Raw genomic sequence first — 16,000 nt, 5'->3', positions numbered from 1 at the left:
CTACTTTCATCAGATTTGTATGATTAAGTTTACAAAAAGGCAAAGAACTCTAAAAGAAAGAAATCAGCTGGACTTTTGTCTAAAATAATTTCTTTTTTTTTTAAATTTATTTATTATTATTATACTTTAAGTTGTAGGGTACATGTACATAACATGCAGGTTTGTTACATATGTATACTTGTGACATGTTGGTGTGCTGCACCCATCACCTCGTCATTTACATCAGGTATAAATCCCAATGCAATCCCTCCCCCTCCCCCCTCCCCATGATAGGCCCCGGTGTGTGATGTTCCCCTTCCTGAGTCCAAGTGATCTCATTGTTCAGTTCCCACCTATGAGTGAGAACATGCGGTGTTTGGTTTTCTGTTCTTGTGATAGTTTGCTAAGAATGATGGTTTCCAGCTGCATCCAGGTCCCTACAAAGGACACAAACTCATCCTTTTTTATGGCTGCATAGTATTCCATGGTGTATATGTGCCACATTTCCTTAATCCAGTCTGTCACTGATGGACATTTGGGTTGATTCCAAGTCTTTGCTATTGTGAATAGTGCCACAATAAACATACGTGTACATGTGTCTTTATAGCAGCATAATTTATAATCCTTTGGGTATATACCCAGTAATGGGATGGCTGGGTCATACGGTACATCTAGTTCTAGATCCTTGAGGAATCGCCATACTGTTTTCCATAATGGTTGAACTAGTTTACAATCCCACCAACAGTGTAAAAGTGTTCCTATTTCTCCACATCCTCTCCAGCACCTGTTTTTTCCTGACTTTTGAATGATTGCCATTCTAACTGGTGTGAGATAGTATCTCATTGTGGTTTTGATTTGCATTTCTCTGATGGCCAGTGATGATGAGCATTTTTTCATGTGTCTGTTGGCTGTATGAATGTCTTCTTTTGAGAAATGTCTGTTCATATCCTTTGCCCACTTTTTGATGGGGTTGTTTGTTTTTTTCTTGTAAATTTGTTTGAGTTCTTTGTAGGTTCTGGATATTAGCCCTTTGTCTGATGAGTAGATTGCAAAAATTTTCTCCCATTCTGTAGGTTGCCTGTTCACTCTGATGGTAGTTTCTTTTGCTGTGCAGAAGCTCTTTAGTTTAATTAGATCCCATTTGTCAATTTTGGCTTTTGCTGCTGTTGCTTTTGGTGTTTTAGACATGAAGTCTTTGCCCATGCCTATGTCCTGAATGGTACTACCTAGGTTTTCCTCTAGGATTTTTATGGTATTACGTCTAACATTTAAGTCTCTAATCCATCTTGAATTAATTTTCGTATAAGGAGCAAGGAAAGGATCCAGTTTCAGCTTTCTACTTATGGCTAGCCAATTTCCCCAGCACCATTTATTAAATAGGGAATCCTTTCCCCATTTCTTGTTTCTCTCAGGTTTATCAAAGATCAGATGGCTGTAGATGTGTGGTATTATTTCTGAGGACTCTGTTCTGTTCCATTGGTCTATATCTCTGTTTTGGTACCAGTACCATGCTGTTTTGGTTACTGTAGCCTTGTAGTATAGTTTGAAGTCAGGTAGCGTGATGCCTCCAGCTTTGTTCTTTTGACTTAGGATTGTCTTGGAGATGCGGGCTCTTTTTTGGTTCCATATGAACTTTAAAGCAGTTTTTTCCAATTCTGTGAAGAAACTCATTGGTAGCTTGATGGGGATGGCATTGAATCTATAAATTACCTTGGGCAGTATGGCCATTTTCATGATATTAATTCTTCCTATCCATGAGCATGGTATGTTCTTCCATTTGTTTGTGTCCTCTTTTATTTCACTGAGCAGTGGTTTGTAGTTCTCCTTGAAGAGGTCCTTTACATCCCTTGTCAGTTGGATTCCTAGGTATTTTATTCTCTTTGAAGCTATTGTGAATGGAAGTTCATTCCTGATTTGGCTCTCTGTTTGTCTGTTACTGCTGTATAAGAATGCTTGTGATTTTTGCACATTAATTTTGTATCCTGAGACTTTGCTGAAGTTGCTTATCAGCTTAAGGAGATTTTGGGCTGAGACAATGGGGTTTTCTAAATATAAAATCATGTCATCTGCAAAGAGGGACAATTTGATTTCTTCTTTTCCTAACTGAATACCCTTGATTTCTTTCTCTTGCCTAATTGCCCTAGCCAGAACTTCCAACACCATGTTGAATAGGAGTGGTGAGAGAGGGCATCCCTGTCTTGTGCCAGTTTTCAAAGGGAATTTTTCCAGTTTTTGCCCATTCAGTATGATATTGGCTCTGGGTTTGCATTAATAGCTCTTATTATTTTGAGGTACGTTCCATCAATACCGAATTTATTGAGCGTTTTTAGCATGAAGGGCTGTTGAATTTTGTCAAAAGCCTTTTCTGCATCTATTGAGATAATCATGTGGTTCTTGTCTTTGGTTCTGTTTATATGCTGGATTATGTTTATTGATTTGCAAATGTTGAACCAGCCTTGCATCCCAGGGATGAAGCCCACTTGATCATGGTGGATAAGCTTTTTGATGTGTTGCTGAATCCGGTTTGCCAGTATTTTATTGAGGATTTTTGCATCGATGTTCATCAGGGATATTGGTCTAAAATTCTCTTTTTTTGTTGTGTCTCTGCCAGGCTTTGGTATCAGGATGATGTTGGCCTCATAAAATGAGTTAGGGAGGATTCCCTCTTTTTCTATTGATTGGAATAGTTTCAGAAGGAATGGTACCAACTCCTCCTTGTACCTCTGGTAGAATTCAGCTGTGAATCCATCTGGTCCTGGACTTTTTTTGGTTGGTAGGCTATTAATTATTGCCTCAATTTCCGAGCCTGCTATTGGTCTATTCAGGGATTCAACTTCCTCCTGGTTTAGTCTTGGAAGAGTGTAAGTGTCCAGGAAATTATCCATTTCTTCTAGATTTTCCAGTTTATTTGCATAAAGGTGTTTATAGTATTCTCTGATGGTAGTTTGTATTTCTGTGGGGTTGGTGGTGATATCCCCTTTATTATTTTTAATTGCGTCTATTTGATTCTTCTCTCTTTTCTTCTTTATTAGTCTTGCTAGCGGTCTGTCAATTTTGTTGATCTTTTCAAAAAACCAACTCCTGGATTCATTGATTTTTTGGAGGGTTTTTTGTGTCTCTATCTCCTTCAGTTCTGCTCTGATCTTAGTTATTTCTTGCCTTCTGCTAGCTTTCGAATGTGTTTGCTCTTGCTTCTCTAGTTCTTTTAATTGAGATGTTAGAGTGTCAATTTTAGATCTTTCCTGCTTTCTCTTGTGGGCACTTAGAGCTATAAATTTCCCTCTACACACTGCTTTAAATGTGTCCCAGAGATTCTGGTATGTTGTATCTTTGTTCTCATTGGTTTCAAAGAACATCTTTATTTCTGCCTTCATTTCGTTATGTACCCAGTAGTCATTCAGGAGCAGGTTGTTCAGTTTCCATGTAGTTGAGCGGTTTTGATTGAGTTTCTTAGTCCTGAGTTCTAGTTTGATTGCACTGTGGTCTGAGAGACAGTTTGTTATAATTTCTGTTCTTGTACATTTGCTGAGGAGTGCTTTCCTTCCAATTACGTGGTCAATTTTGGAGTAAGTACGATGTGGTGCTGAGAAGAATGTATATTCTGTTGATTTGGGGTGGAGAGTTCTATAGATGTGTATTAGGTCTGCTTGCTGCAGAGACGAGTTCAATTCCTGGATATCCTTGTTAACTTTCTGTCTCGTTGATCTGTCTAATGTTGACAGTGGAGTGTTGAAGTTGAAGACTCCCATTATTATTGTATGGGAGTCTAAGTCTCTTTGTAAGTCTCTAAGGACTTGCTTTATGAATCTGGGTGCTCCTGTATTGGGTGCATATATATTTAGGATAGTTAGCTCTTCCTGTTGAATTGATCCCTTTACCATTATGTAATGGCCTTCTTTGTCTCTTTTGATCTTTGATGGTTTAAAGTCTGTTTTATCAGAGACTAGTATTGCAACCCCTGCTTTTTTTTGTTCTCCATTTGCTTGGTAAATCTTCCTCCATCCCTTTATTTTGAGCCTATGTATGTCTCTGCGTGTCAGATGGGTCTCCTGAATACAGCAGACTGATGGGTCTTGACTCTTTATCCAGTTTGCCAGTCTGTGTCTTTTAATTGGAGCATTTAGTCCATTTACATTTAAGGTTAAGATTGTTATGTGTGAACTTGATCCTGCCATTATGATATTAACTGGTTATTTTGCTCGTTAGTTGATGCAGTTTCTTCCTAGCCTCGATGGTCTTTACATTTTGGCATGTTTTTGCAATGGCTGGTACCGGTTGTTCCTTTCTATATTGAGTGCTTCCTTCAGGGTCTCTTGTAAGGCAGGCCTAGTGGTGACAAAATCTCTAAGCATTTGCTTATCTGTAAAGGATTTTTTTTCTCCTTCACTTATGAAACTTAGTTTGGCTGGATATGAAATTCTGGGTTTAAAATTCTTTTCTTTAAGAACGTTGAATATTGGCCCCCACTCTCTTCTGGCTTGTAGAGTTTCTGCCGAGAGATCTGCTGTTAGTCTGATGGGCTTCCCTTTGTGGGTAACCCGACCTTTCTCTCTGGCTGCCCTTAAGATTTTTTCCTTCATTTCAATTTTGGTGAATCTGGCAATTATGTGTCTTGGAGTTGCTCTTCTCGAGGAGTATCTTTGTGGCGTTCTCTGTATTTCCTGGATTTGAATGTTGGCCTGCCCTACTAGGTTGGGGAAGTTCTCCTGGATGATATCCTGAAGAGTGTTTTCCAACTTGGTTCCATTTTCCCCCTCACTTTCAGGCATCCCAATCAGACGTAGATTTGGTCTTTTTACATAATCCCATACTTCTTGCAGGCTTTGTTCATTTCTTTTTCTTCTTTTTTCTTTTAGTTTCTCTTCTCGCTTCATTTCATTCATTTGATCCTCAATCGCTGATACTCTTTCTTCCAGTTGATCGAATCGGTTACTGAAGGTTGTGCATTTGTCATGTATTTCTTGTGTCAAGGTTTTCATCTCTTTCATTTCGTTTATGACCTTCTCTGCATTAATTACTCTAGCCATCAATTCTTCCACTCTTTTTTCAAGATTTTTAGTTTCTTTGCGCTGGGTACGTAATTCCTCCTTTAGCTCTGAGAAATTTGATGGACTGAAGCCTTCTCTCATCTCGTCAAAGTCATTCTCCGTCCAGCTTTGATCCGTTGCTGGCAATGAGCTGCGCTCCTTTGCCGGGGGAGATGCGCTCTTATTTTTTGAATTTCCAGCTTTTCTGCCCTGCTTTTTCCCCATCTTTGTGGTTTTATCTGCCTCTGGTCTTTGATGATGGTGATGTACTGATGGGGTTTTGGTGTAGGTGTCCTTCCTGTTTGATAGTTTTCCTTCTAACAGTCAGGACCCTCAGCTGTAGGTCTGTTGGAGATTGCTTGAGGTCCACTCCAGACCCTGTTTGCCTGGGTATCAGCAGCAGAGGCTGCAGAAGATAGAATATTTCTGAACAGCGAGTGTACCTGTCTGATTCTTGCTTTGGAAGCTTCCTCTCAGGGGTGTACTCCACCCTGTGAGGTGTGGGGTGTCAGACTGCCCCTAGTGGGGGATGTCTCCCAGTTAGGCTACTCAGGGATCAGGGACCCACTTGAGCAGGGAGTCTGTCCCTTCTCAGATCTCAATCTCCGTGTTGGGAGATCCACTGCTCTCTTCAAAGCTGTCAGACAGAGTCGTTTGCGTCTGCAGAGCTTTCTGCTGCGTTTGTTATTGTTTACTGTGCCCTGTCCCCAGAGGTGGAGTCTACAGAGACAGGCAGGTTTCCTTGAGCTGCTGTGAGCTCCACCCAGTTCGAGCTTCCCAGCAGCTTTGTTTACCTACTTAAGCCTCAGCAATGGCGGGCGCCCCTCCCCCAGCCTCGCTGCTGCCTTGCGGGTAGATCGCAGACTGCTGTGCTAGCAATGAGGGAGGCTCCGTGGGTGTGGGACCCTCCTGGCCAGGTGTGGGATATGATCTCCTGGTGTGCCTGTTTGCTTAAAGCGCAGTATTGGGGTGGGAGTTCCAGGTGTTGTGTGTCTCAGTTCCCCTGGCTAGGAAAAGGGATTCCCTTCCCCCTTACACTTCCCAGGTGAGGCAATGCCTCGCCCTGCTTCAGCTCTCGCTGGTCGGGCTGCAGCAGCTGACCAGCACCAATCGTCTGGCACTCCCCAGTGAGATGAACCCAGTACCTCGGTTGATAATGCAGAAATCACCGGTCTTCTGTTTCGCTTGCGCTGGGAGTTGGAGACTGGAGCTGTTCCTATTCGGCCATCTTGCTCCGCCTATCCCAAGTGTCTCTAAAATAATTTCTAATAAATTATTATGTCTGATATTTTCACTTGTCAAAATTTGAATTGTGTGGACATTGCTTAGAAAATTCTTTACTTTCTTTTAGTACTTAAAAAAAGTCTGGATTCTATAAGCCCCTAAAGGTTGACAAATTTCTTTGCCTCTTTTACCATACTATTCTGTTCAATGAAACCCCTGCTTTTCATTTTTCCACTCAGCTCTCATTTCTTTTCCACTTAATTGCTTGTACAAGTTGGAAATAAATGGATTTCGCATGGGAAGACACTTCACTTGGCTATATTTTTCAGGTAATATATACTACTGTTTTCATTGTGATTTGCAAGCAAAAGAAAACTGAGGTATTTGAAGTAAATTCCATCTTGTTAACTAAAATAATAGTTACTGACAAAAGAGCTTATTTTAAGGGTAATGATAATAAAAATTAATATTGCCATACAGTTTATAAACAGCTTTAATAAGTACTACCTCATTTAATGAATACAGTTGTCCTGAGAGGTAGACTGTTAGAATCATATCAACAGGGGTATTTAAAAGTAACTGGATTATGATATATTGAGAATCTAATCTGAAGTATAGAGCTTTACTGTTAAGTAGATATTTTGAACTACATTTTTCCTTCATTTGTTTCTCCTTGGAGTCTCTCTCTCTCTCTCTCTGTGTTTTAATTCTTAATAGCTTTATTAAAGTATAATTAACATATAATGAACAGCATATATTTAAATTGTACCACTCAATAAGAACTTTTGTCATATGTGAAACTTGTGAGGCTGTCACCACAATCAAGATAATGAATATACACATTACCCCTAAAAGTTTTCATGCGCCCCTTGGTAGTCTCTCCCTGCAATCCTCCCTTTGCCACCTCAATTTCATGTCCCCAGACAAGTTATCTGATTTCATAGATTAGTTTGAATTTACTAAAATTTTATACAAATGAAGTCATACAGTATATAATCTTTTTTCCTGGCTTGTTTCATTCAGCATAATTATTACAAAATTCACCAAAATTGTAGGGTGCATTAATAGTTTGCACACATTCTTTGTACGGACATAGCATAGTTTATTCATTGACCTGTTGATGGACATTTGGATTGTTTCTGGCTTTTGTGTTACAAATAAACTTGTTATGAATATTAGCATACAACTCTTTGTATGAATATGCATTTTCCTTTCCACGGAGTAAATACTCAAGAGTGTTTAAAAAGTACTAAAACTATTTTTTGGAGTTTAGTGTAGCATTTGTACATTCTCACCAGCATTGCAGGTGCAGTTCTTCCATATCATCACCAACATGGTCCACCTTCTTAATCTTTCTTTTTTTAATAAATGTGTAGTGTAATCTCATCATTGTTTAAATTTCATTTCCCCACTAACTGCTGAGGATTTACTCATTTGGTTATTGGCCATTTCTAGACCTTTCTTAGTGAAGTGTCTATTCTAGTTATTTTGGCCATTTTTTATTGAGTTGAGTGGTTTCTTATTACTGATTTTTTAGAGTTTTTTTTTTTCTAGATAAAAATCCATTATCAGATACATAATTTGCTAACTTCTTTTTTTCTGTCAGTGCTTTGACTTCTCATTCTCTTAATAGTGGCTTTGAAAAGCACAAGTTGTTTCTTTTCTTTTTTTTTTTTTTTTTTTTGAGATGAAGTCTCACTCTGTTGCCCAGGCTGGAGTGCAGTGGCGCTATCTCGGCTCACTGCAACCTCCCCGTCCCGGGTTCAAGTGATTCTCCTGCCTCCTGAGTAGCTGAGATTACAGGCACCCGCGACCATACCTGACTAATTTTTGTATTTTTAGTAGAGATGGGCTGCACCATGTGGGCCAGGCTAGTCTCAAACTTCTGACCTTAAGTGATCTGACCACCTTGGCCTTCCAAAGTGCTGGGATTACAGGCATGAGCCACCATGCCCGGCCTGAAAAGCACAAGTTTTTAAATTTTGATGATATCTAATTTATCAATCCATTCTCTTATGACTCATACTTTTGGTGTCATATCTAATAAATATTTATCTAATCAATGGTCACACAAGTTCTTCTATGTTTTCTTTCATAATTTTATGTTTTTAAATTTTGAATTAATATTTTCATGGTATAACTTATGGATTGGAGTTGTTTTTCCCCCCACATATTCAGTTGTTCTAATAATATTTGTTGAAACTACTATTCTTTCTCTACTAAACAGCCTTTGCATATTTGTTAGAAATCAGTGGTCCATATATGTGTAAGTTTATTTCCAGATTTTCAGTTTTGTTGCTTTGTCTGTCTTCATGTCAATAACACACAGTCTTGATTATTACAGCTTTATAATAAATTCTAAATCCTATTTGATTAATTCTTTTTTCTTTATTAATGCATGTTTAGCTATTATACATCCCTTGTATATCTATATGGATAGAATCAACTTGTCAATTTCTACCTAGCAAAATAAGTTTTATTTACTATTGCATATCATTATAGATTCAATGCAACAGTAAGTAAATACAATACACTTGATATTGCAGTGAATCTATATTGATCTGAGGGAGAATTGTCATCTTAATATCATATTGAGCCTACTAACTATTAATAAATAATAGTATTTATCCTCATTCATTTAGGTCTTCTTTAATTTCTCTCAGTAATATACAGTAGTTTTTCGCGTCGATGTCTTGCACGTCTTTTGTCAGATTTATAACATTTTCATATTTTTTACATTATTTTAGATGCTAATATCAGTTTTCTGCTGTTTGTTGCTAGTGTAAAGAAATAAAGTTGACTTTCATACATTGTTCTTATATTCTACAACCTTGATAAGAAGACTGACTTATTTGTTTTAGCAATATTTGTGTAGATTCCATTGGATTTTGTAGATAATCTTGTCTTCTGGAATTATAGTCTTAATTTTTCCTCCCTAATATGGATGGCTTAATTTATTCTTCTGACTTTATTGCTGTGCCTAAAACCTCCAGTATAATGTTAAGTAGATATAGTAAGATCCAAAATCTTTATTTATTCCTGATCTTAGAGGGAAAACATTCAATGTTTCAACATTAAGTATGTGCAGGTTTCTTTGTTCAAGCCCTTTGTCGGGGCTTTTTTCCTTTTTTCTTCATAAATTCAGGAGTAGACTGAGTTTGTTACATACTTTTCTTGACTCTGTTCAGATGACCAATCAATTTTTTTTTTAGTTTCTTGATATGGTGAATTACCTTGATGGATTTTTGAATGCTAAACCAACCTTGCATTTCTGCAATGAACTCTATTTAATCAGATATATTATTTATTTGACATATGGAGAAACTTGATTTGCTAATTTTATTTAGAATTTCTGCATCTCTATTTACCAGGAATATTAATTTTTAGTTTTCTATTCTTGTAACAACTTTATCAAATTTTGGTATCTGTGTAATTAATGCTGACCTCATAGAATGAATTGGGAGGTACTACCTCCTTTCAATTTTGTGGAAGCATTTTTGTTTTTCTGTTTGTTTGCTTTGAGATAGAGTTTTGCTCTTCTTGCCTAGGCTGGAGTGCAATGGTGCACTCTTGGCTCACTGTAACCTCTTCCTCTTGGGTTCAAGCAATTCTCCTGTCTCAGCCTCCCAAGTAGCTGGCATTACAGGCGCCCACCACCACACCCAGTTAATTTTTGTATTTTTAGTAGAGACAGGGTTTCACCATGTTGGCTAAGCTATTCTCAAACTCCTGACCTCAGGTGATCTGCCCTCCTTGGTCTCACAAAGTTTTGGGATTACAGGCATGAGCCACTGAGCTTGGCCTGAACTCTTCTTATTTCTACCCAAAACATTTGGTAGAATTCACCAGTTATCTGGCCATGGAGTTTCCTTTGTAAAAAGTATTTTTAAAGTATTAAAAATTATAAATTTTTAGAATAAATTTCATTTATTTACTAGATACAGGGCTATTTGGTTTATTTTTTTCTTTCTTTGAGCTTTGATAATTTCTATCTTTTAATGAAGTTGTCCATTTTATCTAAGTTGTCAAGTTTATTGGCATAATGAGAGTGATAACGTTCCATTCCAATCCTTTTAGTCATCTGTAGAATCCATGGTGGTCATGTCACCTCTCTGATTCCCAACACTGATAATTTGTGCTATCTCTCTATTTTTCCCAAATTTGGCTAAAATATCATCTATTTTATTGATCTCAAGGAAACAAATTTTGGCTTCATTGCTTTTCCATATATGTATATATATCATATATGTATCATATATATGGAATATTATATATATTCCTTTTATATTTCATTTATTTCTGCTGTTATCTTTATTATTTCCTTTTCCTTAGATATTTTGGCATTAAAACTCTTCTTAGTTTCTGAAGGTGGAAGCTAAGGTCATTGATTTTATATCTTTTTTTTTATTTAGTTTTTTTTCTTTTCTAATATAGATGTTTAGTGCTATAAATAATTCCTAAGTTTGCTTTAGTGTCACTACACATTTTGATATGCTATGTTTTCATTTTCATTACATTCCAAATAGTGGTAGTTTTACTTGTTCTTTAATCCACGGGTTTTGTTTGTTTGTTTTTGACAGAGTCTCGCTCTGTTGTCCAGGCTGCAGTGCAATGTTGTGGTCTCAGCTCACTGCAACCTCCACCTCCCAGGTTCAAATGACTCTTCTGCCTCAGCCTCCGGAGTAGCTGGCATTACAGGTGTTCACCACCATGCCCGGCTAATTTTTTTTTTTTTTTTTGATTTTTAGTAAAGACAGGATTTCCCCATGTTGACCAGGCTGGTCTCAAACTCCTAACCTCAGGTGATCCACCTGCTCGACCTCTCAAAGTGCTGAGATTACAGGCATGAGCCACCATGTCCAGCCTATCCATGGATTTTTAAGAAGTATGTTATGTAGTTTCTCAATATTTACTCTATCCCTTACCTCATGAATCAATCTGTCTTGAGAATACAGGTACAATTGACTGTCCTGAGTCATCACTGGGCAATGAGACCTCTAATCCTTTCTGAAGGTCCTTTCCTCAGACTTGGATTGTTTCCTCACACATGTGTGACGACACAGCTGAATACTCCCACAGGAACATCTGTACATCTCTTGAATGCTCTGCCCAGAATTCCATTACTCTGTTCACCAAATTCCAGCAGGCTTGGTCTCCCCAGACACTCAGCTTCATCTCCTCAAGTCATGCAGTCTGTTAGGATCTAGCCCTTTTATCACTAAGGCCTAGAAACTTTCACAAGGCAGTAAGCTGAGGCAGTTGTGGGGCTTTCCTTGTTTGTTTCCCATCTCTCAGGGTGACCTGCTGTTCAATGTCATGAAAGTGTTATTTCATGTATCTTTGTCCATTTTTTAATTTATTCAGGTGAATGATGGGGAGAATGGTAACTCTAGTACTTGTTACTCCAAGTCTAGATGATATATACTTTAAAAAATTAACTCAACAACTGTTTCATTCCAACTGATTTATGAGTGTAGAAAAATGTTTTCCACCCTAGATTATTAGATGTCAGTAATTAACTCCAAGGATGTTGTGGAAGCATACACAGAATACAAAAAAGTATTTTGTGTGTGTGTGTTTTCTTTTCTTTTTTAAAATTTAATATAAATTTTTTGAGCAGGGGAGCCTTAGAAGTACATCTCAACTAGCACTTAGTATAATTATACTTTTATGCATATTGCATTTCTGGGTTTAAATGACTTTCTATGTACATTCTCTCTTGTGATTAACCATGATCAAAGCCGAATTATTAAAGGTAAGATTGTTTTTAGGTGATTCCCAGGAATGTTATGACTTGCCCTGAGTTGCACAGCTTATAACAATCACCACAACAGCTGCCATTTATGACACACTTTATGTGTTGAGTGGAGTACTCAGCACTATATACATAGTCTCATTTAATCTTTCCCTAAAAATATGAGGAAAGTGCTGTAATGTCTCCTGTTTTAGAGATGGACACACTAAAGCTTAGAAGATGTGCTATCTTACCTAAGCTTACACAGATGGTAAGTGCCAGAGCTGGGTGTTGAATGCAGGCTATCTGAATCCTAGTCCATAGTTGTAACCATTCATGGCAGTGAGGCAGATTTCTGTTTCCTTTGCTGTCATCAAGCTCTTTTATTTATTTTTTCCCATGCTCTCAGTTGATTGGACAGTAGCAGTTTTCTTCATTTTAGAATGAGCAAAATGATCTGTACTCTTGGGAATGCTGCCCCCCATGATATTGCTTATAAAAGACAAGGACTTTTGGTGTCCTTGTTGGTTGATATCTATCCTGAAACAGGGTTATTAAATAAATATAGAGGATACTTTTTGATGGTAATTCATAGTTTCCTTGGTTCATTTTCTCACTATTTTATTTCAGTATCAATTTCTCAGTTCCTGTCTAAAATTTCAACCCCTATGTATCCTCTAAAATCTAACATTTCATATAATCTTACCTTCCTTACATATTTTTCTTTAACACTTATAATTGATATTTTAATAAATTTTACTTATTTTGTTTATTGTCTGTCTCTTTCTCTAAAATATAAGTTCCATAAGAGCACAAAGTTTTGTCTGTTCTGTTCATTACTGTATCCCCAGCACATACATAACACTGTCTAAACATAATTAATTAACACTTATGTTTAGACAGTGCTGTTAGAATTTATGTTATTGCAGTGATTGTTGTGTAATGCAGTAAGGAGAAATATTTGAAACAGCTTTCAGAAGCATTAAGATCTACCTGCTGTTCTCTGGTAGATATACCTGATATTCTCACTGCTATTGAATGTGTATCATCTTCCATTAGAGGCTATAGCCTATAAGAGGAAGGTAAGATTATAGATGAGAGAACCATCTCAGAATTGTGGAGGAAGCTTGTATTTGCATGTTAGCTTCTTTCTTTCTCTTAATAATACCATCAGCTGTTAAGTTTGTTATATTATGGAGAGATGAACCTTAATGAGGAGGTAAGAGTATGGTATTTAACAGCACAGTCCTTGGTGTCAGAATGCTGTGGGTCAACCCTTAGCTATTCCGCTTACTACCTAGTATAAATACTAATAGTCACTATTATTATATGCCAAGGGTCTTTCTCCTAAGGTTCCAAGAGATTTTTAAACCCTTTGAAACTGTATTTAAATCTGTCGTCTTTAAAAGGTTGGAAACATCTTTCTTAGGAAATCTACAGCACTCATAAAATTTTCAAATGTCTTTAAGTACAACGATCAAGTGATATGTTACAAATAAATCTTTGCAATGTATTCCTTTGGTTTGGCTTAAAATCCCTTGGGGTCAGTCAGAATCTTAATATTTTGCAAGCCCTAAAATATTTCTATCTTTTTTACTTAGACTAGAACCTATGTAGACCACAGCTTCAAAACCACAATAACTTCACTATTATTGTAATCACCTTTTTACAGTTGAGTTTACGTTCACCTATACTCACATGAAAGAAACAAAAAAAAACTCACACAAAAATTTATAAAGGAAATTATCACATTTTCTTGACAATAACACCTATGCATCTCTGTCACAGGAATGTAGTTCTTTGAGAGCAAAGAAGCATCATGCTTTATTCATCTTTGTAGCCTCAGCCCCTGGAAACGTATAACTTGCTCAATGTATATTTGTTGTGTAATGATTGAGCTGGATATTAGATTCAAACACTCTGATTATAAACGCTCAACATATCCTCATTTCATCAAGTCATGAAATTAGTCTAAAGAGAGATGAGGGATCTCAATCTTTGGCTAATGCGCTATTCTAGCATTTTTCCTTATTCAATGTCTTCCTCAGCTACAGCACAAACTATTAAGCAAACATATTCATGTCACAGAGAAGAAAGTAAAACATAAATTAAGAGTCTAATAAAAAGCAAAATACATATTTTGCTTCTATTAAAGTCATATGGAAACTAAAGATAATACATTTTAAAACACTTGATATTGTTTTAAAAGTCATTGATACATATTTTATTTCTTAATAATCCCAAAAATCAATTACAGAAAACCTCCTGTGTCATTTTTGAGGGATTTGATTATTCTTATGGCGCCTAGCTGCATCCCTTCTGTACGCCTAGTATCTGCCTCACCTATCATATCCTCAAGTCTTCCTTTTTATACATTTATACCTCTGTTACATTTCCTGATCAGGTCCTCCTCATTTATCATATTATTCCACTAAATTCTTTCTGAATTCTACTCTCAATCAGTTAGATAAAGAGCCTCCCTCCAATCTGGGACATATGTGATAAAAGTAAAAGGAGTCCATTGGCAGAAAATCAAGCTTAACAGGTAGGGAGGAAAGAGGTGAATTCGAATTTTAGGAAGAAGACAAGAGAAAAAAGTAGCAAGAGGATCCTACATAGTAGCAATATTTCTGTGTTGATTTTATTTCTTACATAACCCAGCATAGCACCCAAAGAATATCGGTTAATGAATGAGTAAATTCTCTCATTATTACATCTAAGAATAGAAGCAAAATGTTTTTAAACTTTTGAATATACTGATTTTCTTTTCTTTTCTTTTTCTGTCACCTCTTACTTCTTTCACTGTGAGAACTATACCAGGTAATAATTTTGGGTTCTCAAATGTCCTCAAAATTTCCGCAAAGATTTACTGTCCATGGACCTGAAGGCAAGAAGATATTCCTGAGTGTGGTGCTGAGTTTGGTTTGGCAAGTTTCATGAGAATATAAGCATATAGGCAAATGCAAAAATAATAAAATTCCATTAACTAAGGTTTGTTTCAGACATCTGGCTAAAAGGAAAGTTTACAGGCAAAATAGTAGTATAACTCGGCCATCTTACTGATTTTAAAATAATTTATCCAAGATCCACTGAATTCTACAGTACAGAAATTCAAGGTAACTCATTCTCAAATTTTAACATTTTCTTACACAACATCACACATATTTATATTATGATAATGAAAAACAAACTTTACTTTTGAAATGAGAAATTAAAAGGCATAATTTTTAAACTTCATAGATAAATATATCTAAACTCTTATAATTTTATTGTACAAATATTTTGGGCAAAATGATGGAATGTTTTGTATATTTTACACTGAAGCTGGGTGTGGTGGCTCACGCCTGTAATCCCAACACTTTGAGAGCCAGAGGGGGGTGGATTGCTTGAGCCCAGGAATTTGAGACCACGCTGGGCAACATGGCAAAACCCTGTCTCTACAAAAAGTAGAAAAAAAAAAAAGAAAGAAAGAAAGAAAGAAAAACTAGCCAGGAGTAGTGTTGTGCACCTGTAGTCCCAGCCAGGGTGGCTGAGGTAGGGGGATCACCTGAGCCCTGGAGGTCTAGGCTGCAGTGAGTCCTGATTGCACCACTGTACCACTCCTGCCTGGGTGATGGAGACTCTGTCTCATAAAACAAAAACAACAACAACAACAAAAACCACACACAAATAGTTTACACTGAATTTTAGGTAGAAAAAAAAGCAGTGATTTGAAAAAACAAAACCACTATGTTAGTGCTTATCAATTTCTTAGCATGAAAGCAAACTTATGTCTTCATTTTTTATTTTTTGAATATAAAAAATTATTTAAAAATTATTTAAATTATTATTAAACATTTCCTAATAACATATTTATAAGGACTTACTCCTCAATTTGTATTTACTTGGAAGGCCATTTATTAAATGAATTTGCTTTATTCAAACTGATTTATCCAACAATAATGTTAGTGAAAATGGTCATACTACTTGCAGAACTATTCAAATTCCTTTGACCACAGTTCATTCTTAAAGTTTTCTGAAAACAATCTCAGGCAGT

The 16,000-nt window shown here is 36.7% G+C and overlaps 1 protein-coding gene across 6 annotated transcripts in view; it reads right to left on the bottom strand.

Annotated features, from left to right (window-relative positions):
* GALNT13 (polypeptide N-acetylgalactosaminyltransferase 13) overlaps positions 1–16,000 on the bottom strand; it is a 600,525-nt gene that overhangs the window by 187,248 nt on the left and 397,277 nt on the right. For 2 of the 6 annotated variants that reach the window (XM_074009129.1, XM_074009131.1), the window contains exon 9: positions 14,581–14,845. The exons of the other annotated variants lie outside the window; for them this stretch is intronic. In XM_074009129.1, coding sequence (XP_073865230.1) covers positions 14,831–14,845 — 15 coding nt within the window. In that variant the 3' untranslated portion in view covers positions 14,581–14,830. Of the gene's footprint in view, positions 1–14,580; positions 14,846–16,000 lie in introns of those variants that run through there. 6 annotated transcript variants of the gene reach the window in all.

The sequence above is a fragment of the Macaca fascicularis genome, chromosome 12 (assembly GCF_037993035.2).
Source record: "Macaca fascicularis isolate 582-1 chromosome 12, T2T-MFA8v1.1".
Lineage (NCBI taxonomy): Eukaryota > Metazoa > Chordata > Mammalia > Primates > Cercopithecidae > Macaca > Macaca fascicularis.
This window is presented reverse-complemented; position numbering and strand designations above follow the sequence as displayed.